General features: G+C 39.3%; 1 protein-coding gene across 6 annotated transcripts in view; it reads right to left on the bottom strand.

The window, feature by feature from the left end:
• Nucleotides 1-14,183, bottom strand: part of Togaram1 (TOG array regulator of axonemal microtubules 1) — a 56,998-nt gene that overhangs the window by 12,699 nt on the left and 30,116 nt on the right. For 4 of the 6 annotated variants that reach the window (XM_006516020.4, XM_006516022.4, NM_001364325.1 and 1 more), the window contains 5 exons: nt 12,830-12,983; nt 7,114-7,267; nt 3,451-3,556; nt 2,765-3,000; nt 1,167-1,325 (listed from right to left, as the gene is read on the bottom strand). In XM_006516020.4, the coding sequence (XP_006516083.1) occupies nt 1,167-1,325; nt 2,765-3,000; nt 3,451-3,556; nt 7,114-7,267; nt 12,830-12,983 (809 nt within the window). Of the gene's footprint in view, nt 1-1,155; nt 1,326-2,764; nt 3,001-3,450; nt 3,557-7,113; nt 7,268-11,559; nt 12,360-12,829; nt 12,984-14,183 lie in introns of those variants that run through there. The other 2 variants (XM_006516023.4, XM_017315119.2) reach the window with 2 other exon arrangements.

Genomic DNA, 14,183 nt, shown 5'->3' with positions numbered 1-14,183 from the left:
TGATGGGTTTAATAAAGAGCTGACAGCCTATAGCAGGGCAGGAGACTAGGTGGAACACCCAGGAAAAAATAGGAACTCTGGGAAACAGTCAGATTTGGGAGAGTCTCCAGCCACACTTGGAGAAAGTTGGACATAAGAAACTGAGGAGAGTTCAGGAGCCATATGGCAGAACACAGATTAAAATAAACAGGTTAATTTAAGTTTAGAGCTGGTTGGGAAGAAGCCTAAACAAAGGCCTAAGGTATTCATATTAATAAAAGGTCTCTGTGTCTTTGAGCTGGAGACTCAGAGAGAGTCCAGCACCACTATATGTACCATGCTATAAATATTAGCTAGCCTTCTCTTGCTGATTGTTATTAACCTTCCTAGACTTGTTCAAGTAATATTCATCAGAAATTTATAAAATATTGTAAGCATAAATACTTTATTTTCTGTTGCTATTATGTGGTTAAACATTACTCCTATACTTGACATGTGTACCTCTTTGATTTTTATTTATTATATGTAAGTACACTGTCACTGTCTTCAGACACCGCAGAAGAGGGCGTCAGATCTCATTACAGATGGTTGTGAGCCACCATGTGGTTGCTGGGATTTGAACTCAGGACCTTCAGAAGAGCGGTCAGTGCTCTTAACCGCTGAGCCATCTTTCCAACCCTCTAATTGCTTTAAACACGTAAATTTTCCCAAAATTTTTGTGACTTTTGCCCACAATAAAGTTCTGCCACTTTTCTGCTCATTTTAGTCTTGTGTCACTCAATGACTTAAAATCTTACTAAGAATTATAAACTGGCATGTGTAAATTTGGAGAATTCACTATGTGTTTGTTCAGTATCACTTACACTTGGTAAATAGGACTCTCCCCCAATATCAATCATTTTTCCATTCAGAAAAAAATGTTTCTTTCTTTTTAAAAATCTCCACCTTCTAAAGCCGTATTTCTAAATCTTTAGTGTGGGTAAAGGCACTGACCTTCCAAATGGGTGACTTGAATTCAAGAACCTACATGGTAGGAGACTTAGCAAACTGGTCTTTCATATGCAAACCATGACATGTGTATTCCATGGCACACTTGTGTTCCTCTGTTCCCACACACAAAGTAAATAAATGTTAATTTTTAATTAAGGAAAAAAAATAAGACTTAGAAAATATTACCAGTTATTCACCTGGTTTCTTGTGAGCTGTCTTGAGCAAACTTAGCAGCAGCAGGCAATAAACGATCAGCCATATCCTTTGTTCCAGATGAAATTCGCTCTGGGTCCATACATTCTACTACATCTGCCAAGTGCTGGGCTGTACATCTTCTTACTGCAATGTGCAGATGGCTACAAGAGAACATGATTGAGTGAAACTAACTGGAGGCATGAACAATATTCTAAGAGTACAACACCTCTCTTTCAGTGAGGTGTGCTTCCTACAAACATATAGATCTGAATTTTAATCTCATCAGCTGGTCTGCAAGTTTTATTTTTATGATTCACTTTGAGGCAGGTTTCCACTATATTGCTCTGATTAGTCAGTACCTTGTGTGGCAGGCCAGGCTACTTTCTATCTCAGACCTCTGCCTTCTGCCACCCATAGGCTGAAGAAAGCATGCAATAGCACACATAAATGATCAGTATCTGTTAATGGTGAGTTGTGCCTACTTCTATTTAAGGTTATTGTGGAAAGGCTGGTAATTTGTAGTTTTGCTAACTGGTTCGGGTGGAGTAGACTAGTGCTAGTTCTTCTCTTCTCCCTATTCATATTAGGGCTTGTTTACTGTGTCAGGAATGGCGGGTTTTCTCACATCCGTCTCTTCTTCTGATGAAATGTATTCTTTCCTGTGCTCACATGAATGATTTTTCTTTAGTGTACAGTATTACTTGAGTGTTTTCCTCCGTGCTAGTTTGCTTATCATGAATTGCCTGTTTGTGCATTCTGTTCAAAGTTCCTCATTTTTCCAGTAGATTTAAAAGATAGCTTTATCTTGTATCATGGTTGGCAGCTATTTACTTTTTATGGCTTAAACTATACCATTCCATGTTTTCTGGGCTTTGAGCTGTGAGACATTTGATGTTATTCTGAGGTGCTTTTCTTTATAGGTTAGCTATAAGGGTTTTTGTTGTTGTTAAGTCATTTTTTAAAGTGTGTACATCTGAGTACATGTGTGTGGATATGTATGCTATGGAAAGAGTGTGGAGGTCAGAGAACTCATGGGAATTGTTTGCATCTTGCAGCATTTAAGTCCTGAGGACCAACACACGGTGGCTGGCAGCTTTGCCTACTGAGCCCTCTTACCAGACCCTTCATCATAGCTTTTCCTATTGGTTCTCTGCTTTGCATTTTTAACAATGTTTTTATTAGCATTCATTAATTAATACATAATAATGGGTTTCATTATGACTTTTTACATCTTGACTATAATTTGCCATGGAAAAGTTCTTTTCTGGTCAAGTCTATTTGATGTTGTAAATGCCTTTATGATTAGAGTTGCATTTCCATTGCAGCCTCAGAGACAGCTTCTAGCCTATCATCTTACCGTAAAGTCCCAATGTCCCAGAACTGAAGAACATGACTGACAATAGTTAAGCTTTATTTAGTTTCAGATCTTTGAACATACGTGATATTATTAGAAAAACAATATTATGGTTCTTTTTATGCTTAACACAGGATTGTTATCCTGTAGAAAGTATTTGTACAAACTCTGCTTTTCTCCTCACTATACACAGAGCACAATTTACTCTGGAGTTTGAGGGTATTTCCAGATTCCTCTGAGGATTACCTTTGTCCTCCATTGATGAGAGAAGTGACTGCACGTGCAGGAGTTACATTATTAACCATAGCTTTCAATGCCTTGTCAACATCTTCCCTTATGAAGGTATTCGATTCTCCAGCTTTGTGCAACAAAGCCCTTACTGCACTATCTAGTTCTTGATCCATGCTCTTTTTCAGGTATGTAAAAAGGTCACCTAAGCACACCACAGCAGCACGGGACACTCCAGAGCGTAAATTTTTCACCTAAAAAACAATTATTAAACAGGACTTTTTACCACATGTTAGAAACTCAGCAATATCACTCTGGAATGTGTTTGTCTTTATCAATAAAATATCATAAGATTACATGTTTGCTTGTGTAGCTAAGGTCTCTATAGTCCAGGTTGTCCTGAAATTCTCTATGTCCTGAAACTCATCATGATACATATAAACTCAGAGCTCAGCCTGAATTTACCTCCCCCTCACCCCCAATGCTGGGATTAAAGGCATGCTCCACCATACCTGATTATGATTATGTGTTGTTATACATCCTAAAAATCAACATCAAATACCTTTTCAAATATTACAAATTAAGAATGCTCTACTTTATATACAAGTACACTCAAATCAGGTTATGCAGAGTTGTCTAAACAATGTTAAAATCATGTATGTTAACTCCTAATAAACAAGTCACAACTTATCGCAAAGCATTACCTCTTGAACTACTGCAAAGGTTGTTTCATGCAATTTTGTGTTCAACAGGTCGGAATGGAAAGCAGCTAAGCATCGGACAAAATTCAGTCCCTCCATCTTCTTCTCCCTATGGACACAAAAAGACAAAATCATCTTGAAACGGGATTTAATTAGAACAGAATTTCCAATGTCTTGTCTTGTCTTTTCTTTTCTATTTTTCTCTTTTCTTTTTTGGCAATGAGGAAATTATTTTCTTATTTATTATTGCTTTACTTTTAAAAAAAAATTTATTTATTACACATAGCTGTCTCCCAACACACCAGAAGAGGGTGTCAGATCTCATTACAGGTGGTTGTGAGCCACCATGTAGTTGCTGGGATTTGAACTCAGGACCTTCAGAAGAGCAGTCAGTGCTCTTAATCACTGAGCCATCTCTCCAGCCCCTATTATTTACTTACTATTTAGTAATCCCTAAAATCTCTCTATAAAAATTTTAACAGAAAAACCCACCATAACAGTCAAGCTAAGTTATTATTTCTCTCAGTAAAAGTGCTATCTTCTTTCTGGCAAGGAGGAGACAAATAACAAATCAAGTTAAGAAAAGCTTAAGAGGAAAAAGGAAGACAAAAGTTACTTGTTAGTTAACTAGTGAGGAAATGTCTCAGAGCAGTGAACACTAACAGTGTTTTCTATAGCTTGTATTTTCATCTTTCATTTTCAGACTTAAGGGGTCTGACAAAGGGTCGATACTAATAAAGGAGGTAGGGACTCCACTGTTATTTAGGTTTAACATCATATTTGACGGTTTTCATTTCTATGTATAAAGAATGTAAAGTATGAAACAACTTTAGTTGGTAGCACTGCTGGCATCCATGGTGTGTGCACTTTGTGAGTATGGGCACATACCATGGCATGTATGTGGAGGTCAAAGGACAACCACTGGAGTTCATTCTCTTTATCATGGCTTCTTGGATCCAACGCAAGTGGTCAGGCTTACAATGCTAGCAATTTTACCAGCCTAATTTTGTTGTTGTTTACTGTTGTTGTGGTGGTGATGGTCTTATTCTAGTCCTGCTGGCATGTGTATATGTATTATTTGTATGTGCGCACATGTGGATATGAGTGGAAAAGCCAAAGATCAACACTGGGTATCTTCCTCAATTCCTCTCTATGTATTCACTTGATCCCAGAGGTTGCCAGTTCAGTTATCTAGCTGCTGTCTGGACTAGGGGTCTCAGGTACCTCTGTATCAATGACTTCTGAGCTCTGGAATTGCTGGTGGGCATTATGTGGGCTTGGGGATTCAAACTCTGACTCTGCTTTTTGCAGGGCAGGTACTTTATCCACTGAACCATTTCCTCAATCTATATTTTCAGTTTTTATTAATATTTTTCCTTTTATATCTTCAGATTTTTTACTCTTTTCTTCTACCATGTCTAGTAATCAGTTAATCCCATTCACTATATCTGTCATCTCAAAAAGTAAAATTCCCATCTGTCCATATTTTTGTTTTTTTAAATACTTTAAATCTTTAGCTTCACACATGGAATACAGTTATAATTATAGATATGTGTTTGTTAAATTTATTATGTGTCATTTTCATATTAATTAAAATTGTTTGTTTTATATCTTCTTAGACCTATATTTTCCTTCTTTTTTTTTTTTTTTTTTTCAAGCTTTACAGCCTTAAGGCTCAGGGAGAACTGTGGAAGAGGGAGCAAGACAAAATATCTGTATGAGCCAGAGGATCAAGAAGTTTGCTGAGTGACTATGTTTCACAGGAATGTCAGAAGCTGTACCCAGAAAGTATCACTGACATGACTACCTAAACAGGAGCTGAAGAAAGGCGGTAAGAACAGATAAGAATAGATATGTTAGGTCTCAGGCTCCCAATCTGCCTAGAAATCAGCTCAAGCTGACCTCTACTCATCCTACTTTACTTCCATGAGTTGCCTCCCTGCACTTTCTCACTATGCTCTCTCCACTCTTCCACTTCCTGAGTCCTGGCTATGTCCAGTCTGCTTTCTTTTCTCTCTGCCCTGGGCTCTTTCAGATGCTTCTCGATCTTTACTCTCTCTTATCCACAATAAGAACCGTCTCCAAATAGAGTGGTCCTGACAACAGTTTCCTTTACTGTGCTCCCTTGCAAACACTAAGGTGGATGGGGAAAAGGCCACGGAGTCCAGAAGCGAGTATCAGATACCATACCATCAAGCTGTAGTTATAGATGACTGTGAGCCACCACATGTACACTGGGAATCAAAATCAAGTCCTCTGCAACGGCAACAAGTGTTCTAAATCACTGAGCCATCTCCAGCCTTAGAGTGTGTCTTAGTCAGGGTTTCTAATCCTGCACAAACATCATGACCAAGAAGCAAGTTGGGGAGGAAAGGGTTTATTCAGCTTACACTTCCACATTGCTGTTCATCACCAAGGAAGTCAGGACTGGAACTCAAGCAGGTCAGGGAGCAGGAGCTGATGCAGAGGCCATGGAGGGATGTTCCTTACTGGCTTGCTTCCCCTGGCTTGCTCAGCTTGCTCTCTTATAGAACCCAAGACTGCCAGCCCAGAGATGGTCCCACCCACAAGGGGCCTTTCCCCCTTGATCACTAATTAAGAAAATGCCTTACAGTTGTATCTCATGGAGGCATTTCCTCAACTGAAGCTCCTTTCTCTGTGATAACCCCAGCTGTGTCAAGTTGGCACAAAGCTAGCCAGTACAGAGAGTTTTAAATTCATATATTCTATGTAAAGACATATTCTATTGTCTTGTGGTTTTGGGAGGTGAGGGGGTGACAAGGTAGCCCATGGTGCCTCAAACTCGTTATAAAGTAGTGTCTGGTTCTGAACTTCCAACCTTCCTGATGCCACTTCCAAGGTGCTCTGATTATAAGTGTACGCCACCTCTCGCTCTCTAATATACACCAGCAGAGTTGAGAACTCACAATAAAGACAAGACATCAGCCATCTAAAATATATACTCTCTGGTGATTTACAAAAAATAGTTGCCAAGGAAAGACCATCCCTGACATATAGAATGACTGTAGCTTTGAGAACACCAGAGGACTGAATTCTACAGTATTCCCAAAACAGAATAAAAGAATCAGGAAGCACTACAGCAGGAAGAGAACCAACAAGCTGATATTTCTAAGACAAAGTGAATTTACCAAGACAACCACGACAAAAAAGATAGTGTAGATTTAACAAAATAGTGACTTTAGTTTTAGTGCATGAGTCCTAATTGAAAGACAATTAAAGAAGGTTAAGAAGTGAACAGGAGGTGAAACTGTAGAGATGATGAATCACTTTTCTGAGAAAGTTCAGTTTCAAGAAGAGAGGAAGAAATGGGCAAATGTATACAGCTTACTAAGATTTTAAATAGACATACATTATAGCACACTTTATTTTTGTGTGTAACCAGTGAGTAACACCCCAAGCTCAACGGCACATTGATGTTGATGGACATAGCCTGGCAGAGGAGGAGGAGGAGGAGGAGGAGGAGGAGGAGGAGGAAGAGGAGGACGAGGAGGAGGAGGAGGAGGAGGAGGAGGAGGTTTGGAACTGGACTGCAAGATACTTGAGGAAGTCCAGGAGAATAAGGGGAAAAATGCCACCAGGTGCTCCAGCTGAAACCCTGACAAGGATTTACAGAATTTGGGACATCTGGAAGGGTTGTTAACTTACCAGTCCTCATCGGCTAAAAGCCGCAAGGCTTCTGTAAGTGCTATGTCTGGTTTGGAAAATGGCCGTAGTTCTAATGAATCCATTATCTCTGGACTGTGAGTGACAGAAGACATTCGTTCTTTATATTGTGGAATGACTCCAGAAGATGGTTCATCTAAAACAAAACATTAAATAAGGCAAGAACAAACCTTTACATAAAGGATACAAGCATATTCAATATAGGTGTTATGTGAGTATTTTCTCATATAATATGCATAAGTTTATTATCTAAATAGACAAACAAAAACTTTGTAGTAAGTCTAAATCACATGTACTTAAAAGTTTATCTTTTATATTAATTTTTTTCCATAGAAAATAATAGCTGTAGAAAGTATAGATTCAAGTTACAGGAAAACACTGAAATATACCAATTAGAATATTTGACTATGCAAGACTGACTATTTGAAGAACTAAAACTTGACACTGAGCAATTGAGTTGCAACCCTAACAACATATAGAGAGTAGTACACATTCAAAATTATTAACATATTCAATGTAATAAAAATGTTTCTAACCCTGAACCACGGCCAACCTAGGATTTTTGTTGTTGTCATTGTTTTGGGTTTGATTTTTTAGGAGCTATTATAAATCTTGATACCAATCACGCTTGATCCATTATTTACTCTACACAGTGAGTTCATTAAAGCAGCCCTTCACAGAAACAGTTTTCACATTGTCTTCAATGACTCTGAGGCCATACATGCATCTGTACCACATTGTGACTATGAGCAGCCTTCTCCGGGACTATCTAGTCCAGCTTCTGTCCCCCTCCCAGAACAGAGCCATCTCCTGTTGGGGGGTGATTTTTGGTCTTGGGACTTGCTCTTTGGAGTCTGTCACTTTTCCACTCTGATAGATGCATGCTAAGAGCACAAAAGCTGTGTGACTGAGGCTGAGATATCTAAAAAACTATAGGTTTTTTTTTTTTTGGGGGGGGGGGGGTTTCGAGACAGGGTTTCTCTGTGTAGCCCTGGCTGTCCTGGAACTCACTTTGTAGACCAGGCTGGCCTCGAACTCAGAAATCCGCCTGCCTCTGCCTCCCAAGTGCTGGGACTAAAGGTGTGCGCCACCATGCCCGGCAAAAAACTATAGTTTTAAGAACAAAAGGAGAGGAATAGAGTGCAGGAAATAGTCAAACTCAGGGCTGAAATCAGCCAAACAGAAACAAAGAGAACTATACAAACAATCAACAAAATCAGGAGCTGGTTCTTTGAGAAAAGCAACAAGATAGATAAACCTTTAGCCAAACTAGCCAGAGGGCACAGAAACAATTTGTTCCAAATTAACAAAATCAGAAATGAAAATGGAGACATAACAACAGAAACAATAAATTCAAAAAATCATATGCCTTTAATCCCAGCACTCAGGAGGCAGAGGCAGGCGGATTTCTGAGTTCGAGGCCAGCCTGGTCTACAAAGTGAGCTCCAGGACAGCCAGGACTATACAGAGAAACCCTGTCTCAGAAAAAAAAAAAAAAAAAAAAAAAAAAAAAAATCATCAAAAGCCTATACTCAACAAAACTGCAAAATCTAGATGAAACGGATTTCTAGACAGATACCAGGTACCAAAGTTAAATCAGGATCAGATAAACCATCTAAACAGTCCCAAAACCCCCAAGGAAATAGAAGCACTCATTAAATGTCTCCCTACAAAAAAAAAGCCCAGAACCAGATGGTTTTAGTGTGGAATTCTATCAGACCTTCAAAGAAGACCTAATACCAATACTCCTCAAACTATTCCACAAAATAGAAACAGAAGGAAGACTACCTAATTCATTCTATGAAGCCATAGTTATGCTGATACCTAAAGCACACTAGGACCCAACAAAAAAAAGAACTTCAGACCAATTTTGCTTGTTAATATCAACGCAAAAATACTCAATAAAATTCTCACAAACTAAATCCAAGAAAACAGCAAAACCATCATTTACCACAATCAAGTAGGCTTTATCTCAGAAATGCAAGGTTGGTTCAAGAGGTTTGGGAAAGGGAACTTGTAGTGTCCACCTCCAGCAGAAAGACAGGACATCAAGTGGAGGGATGGAGTTGCCATCCCAGTCAAAAACTCTGACCCAGAATTGGTCCTATCTAAAATAACTGCAGGCCTGTCTTCCTGCTAGAGGTGGGCTCTGTAAGTCCCCTCTTCCTACTGTTGGGCACTTCATCTAAGGTCCCTCCATTTGAGTCCTGAGAGTCTCTCACCTCCTAGGTTTCTGGTGCATTCAAGGGAAGGTCACAAAAAGAGACCTATCGTGACTGCCCTTTGAAAGACCCAATAGGCAACTGAAAGAGTCAGATGCAGTTATTTGCACCCAACCAATGGACAGAAGCTGCTGACCCCTGTTGTTGAATTAGGGAAGGCTGAAAGAAGCTGAGGAGAAGGGCGGTCCTGTAGGAGGACCACCAGTCTCAATTAATCTGTACCCCCGAGATCTCTCAAACACTGGACCACCAAATAGACAGCATACACCAGCTGATATGAGGCCCCCAGCACACAGTAGAGAACTTCCAGGTCTGTGTTCATTCAGAGATGATGCGCTTAACCCTCAAGAGACTAGAGGCCCCAGGGAGTTTAGAGGTCAGGTGGGGTGGGGGGTTGTCTCCACCAGGAGACAGGGGGTGGGCAGGAGGTATGGGGATATAGAACAGTTGGAGGGTGGATGGGGGGGGGCAGGTAAAATATGGAGTGTAAAAAATAAATTAGTTAAAAAAAAAAAAAAAGAACTGCAGGGACAAAAATGGAGGGGAGACTGAGGGAAAGGAGGTCCAGGCCTAAACTGGGATCCAGCTCAAGGGGAGGCTAAAGGCCTGACACTACTATTGATGCTATGTTGTGCTTATAAACAGGAGTCTTACATGGCTGCCGTGTGAGAGACCCAACAAGCAGGTGAAAGAGTCAAATGTAGAAACCTATGGACAGAAGCTGGAGACCCCTGGGGTTGAATTGGGAAAGGCTGGAAGAAGCTAAGGATGTTGACCCCATAAGAAGACCAGCAGTCTCAACTAACCTGTACTCCTGCCGGAGATCTCTCAGACACTGAGTCAGAAAACAGGCAGCATACACCAGCTGATATGAGGCTGCCAACACATATACAGCAGCAGACTGCCTGGTCTGGCCTCAGTGAGAGAAGATGCACCTAACATTTGAGAGACTTGAAGCTCCAGGGAACGGGGAGGTCTGGTGGGGTGAGGGTGGGGATATCCTCTTGGAGATGGGGTTTGTGGGTGGTGGTGGGGAGTAATGGGATGAGGAATAGTTGGAGGGCGGACCAGGAGGAGGATAATGACTGAATTGTAAAAAAATATTAAAGAATAATAAAAAAAAGGGAAAAAGAACAAAAGGAATCAATGTGGTCTAATTTCTAAAAACTGTTTGTATATATACTTACTTTACTACATAGTTATTAATTTAAAAAGAAAGACCATTGATCTTTATAGAGGCAATTATAACAATACAGACTTTTTCGATTGATATATAATATTTTCATTAATTTACTCTTTGACAACTTTACACATGGATGTAAACTATTGTGTTAACACAATTCATCCACCCTCGGCTCTCCCCCTAACTAGACCCTATCAATAAGTATATAATGAGTATTATAAATCTGAAGTCCATGTGGAGCAATATGAATGGTGCTTCTTCCATAATCAGGTATTTACTAGACATTTTCAAGGCATGCTCTAAGACACTGGGAAAACACTGTCTCTCAGCAATGCCCTGAGAGCACTGCACAATATAAGGTTATGGATTAGAAGGGGGAAAAAAAAGCTAAACGAACCAAGAATGGGCTTTTGTGAGGAAAAAAAAAAAAGAAATCAATCGATTCTCTTTTCATGTAACAATTTTTAAAAAGAAATTATTAGGTACTAGAAAATAATTATCATAAAAGATTATTAACCATGATATTTGTAAGGAAATCTTGTAATCACAAGAATAAGAACTTTCACTTGATGCTGTTCACTAATTATACATACAAATCCTTCAAAAATTGAAACTCTAAAGCAACAATGTATCAGCCCTACTTTATTGGGTTCTTTATTATAGTCCTTTATAAATGTCTTACAGATTCTTGGTTTCTTTAGATTTAGTTTATCTGATGTATTACATCAGTCTCTGTGGGTGTCTGTAGAAGCCAAGAAAAAACAAAGGTGGTTGGGGGACACTCAACACAGGTGCTGAGCAGTGGTACCTCACATGGTAGGAAGAAGATGACAAACAAAGAAAAAATAAACCCATTTCAATAAGCTTTTCTGGTTCAGAACTACTTTTCATTAGGTGTCATGAATGTTTACACACACACACATACACACACACACACACATATATATATATATATACACATATATATATATATATATATATATATATATATATATATACCCCTAGCTTTGAAGTATTATAACCCCAGAAAGAACTGTATATAAACCAGGGCAGGACACGCTTAGAATCTCAGTACTTGGGAGGTAGAGACAGAATGATCTGGAGTCATCTGAGGCTACATAGTGCATTTAAGGCAAGCCTACAAGACATAAAATCTTATCTTAAAAACACTACCACTCATGCTCCAGTGGGTAGCCCTAATCTTATGCACATATGGGCCAATAATATGTGCATAATAGGACTTCATGGATCAACGAAAAGAACACGCAGTTGTGTAGTATACCCAAAATCTATTCATTGGTCTTAAAGACACCCCAAGAGATGGCTCAGTCATTAAATGCTTGACATATAAACATTATTTCTATCCCTAAGATCCATGTAAAAAGATGGGCATGGCAACACAGACCTCTAATCTCAGCAGATGGAAGAAGAGAGGGAAAGATCCCTGCAGCTGTAGCCAGCAAGTCTGGTTGATTTTGCAAGCTCCAGGTTTAGTGAGAGACTCCAACTCAAAAAATAAAGCAGAAGACTTAGATGCCAACCTAGGGCTTCCACAAATGCACACACAGGAAAATGCATGAATACAACCAAGCAAGTGCATACAGCCAAACATGGACAGGGGCACACACACACAAGCATGTGAGCACACACGGCCACACCTCAGGAATGTGTAGAACATAGTAGTACTCAAGGACAAACTGAACAGATCGATAGTGACTTACATTTTTAATTACATTTACTTGTATGTGTGCATGCCAGGTTGCACTTATGAAGGGCAGGGGATTCCTTGTGAGAGGCAGGTGTCACCTTTTACCATGTGCTTCCTAGGATTCAAATGTAGGTAAGGTTTGGCAACAAGTGCTTTTACCCTATGAGCTAGCCTACCAGCCCTAGCCTGATTGTTCTGGTAATGATCTAACATAAGCTAACTTCACTATCTCAATTACCGTAACTATAACAACAGAATAGCACCTTTTATTGAAAAGGGAATAATTCCAGTGAGAACAGAGGGGATTGTTGAGTCAATCTGGATCTAAAAACAATTCAATAGTTTCATATGCTGAACTAAACTGAAGCTGTTCCCAGGTCTTAAAGCTAGGCACAGGCAGAAGCAAACCATAAGAAGCTGCGTGCATATACTGCTCCGTGGTGCATATACTGCTCCGTGGTGCATATACTGCTCCGTGGTGCATATCTTGCTCCGTGGTGCATATACTGCTCCGTGGTGCATATACTGCTCCGTGGTGCCCTGTTGCAACCACTGTATTTAACAAGCATTCACAAAACAACTTACTCTCGGATGTCATTTTCTCGCTTCCTAGATGCTTTATTCGTTCCCAGGGATTCGTCTCTTTCCGTTCACAATCTTTAGCATCAAGAAGTTCTTTTTCTTCCTTTCTCTTTTGTCTCATTTTTTCATAAGTAGATTTTGCAATAGAAACTTTAGTCTGCATGAAAAAGTTGAAATATCTGGAATTACTTAGAAAGCTTGACTTTTTAAATGTATCTATCTCAGAAAAGTGTATGCGTGCATGCACGTGTGCAGGCATGGTGAGAAAGAGCAAGTGAACAGGAGACATACATAAGCGCATTAAATGAAAACAATAGAAAACAAACTATGCTGTCTTGAGACAGGATCTCACATAGCCCAGGTTGGCTTTTCCCTCTCTATGCAGTCCGAACACTTTGAACTCATGATTTTCCTGCCTCTTTCTCCTAACATGCTAAGATTATAGGTATACATTATTGATCCTGGACCAACTACGTGTTTTTAAATCCTTATTTTAGAACTAAGATCTGACAGAATTATATAGTACTAATATTTAATTAAATTCTTGCTTAAGGATATCAATCTGTCAGTGTTTGAAGATACTCCATAAACTGTTGAATATATATATGCACAACCATATTATATAAACCATGAGTGTAGCATAAAAGCATACTATATATCAGAAATTTAAGTGATTAAAAATCAGAAATTTCAATTACCTAAAACATTAAAAATATAAATCAAGGGGCTGGGGAGACAGTTCTGTTTATAAAAAGTATATACACTGTTAAAGTTTGCCGAACTTAAAATTGTAGAACACAAATAAAGCCAGGTATAGTGGTATACTTCTCATTCTTCTACAAGGTGGGAGATGGAAACAGAATTCCCAGAAAGCTTGTGTAGCAACTAGCCTGGCTTATACAGTATAGTGATGGAAATGTTTCCTCAAACAAGGTGGAAGTTGTGGACACACAAAGTTGTGTTTTCACTTTCACACAAACACACACCCACATTCCCCCCCACACACATACATGCACCTACACACACACATATACACCCATACACAAATACACATGATGCAGGAACACATAGACAAGTTCAAAATAAAAGTAAAGTTGTTAATTAAAAGAAGTTTGCCGCCGGGCAGTGGTGATGCACGCCTTTAATCCCAGCACTTGGTAGGCAGAGGCAGGTGGATTTATGAGTTAGAGGCCAGCCTGGTCTACAGATTGAGTTCCAGGGCAGCCAGGGCTACACAGAGATACCCTGTCTCGAAAAACAAAACAAAACAAAACAAAAAAAACAACAAAAAAAGAAGTTTGCCACCCCACAACTTATATAAAATACAATTTGAGATATTATAGCTAAAGATTAATAG

Source organism: Mus musculus, chromosome 12 (genome assembly GCF_000001635.26).
Source record: "Mus musculus strain C57BL/6J chromosome 12, GRCm38.p6 C57BL/6J".
Lineage (NCBI taxonomy): Eukaryota > Metazoa > Chordata > Mammalia > Rodentia > Muridae > Mus > Mus musculus.
This window is presented reverse-complemented; position numbering and strand designations above follow the sequence as displayed.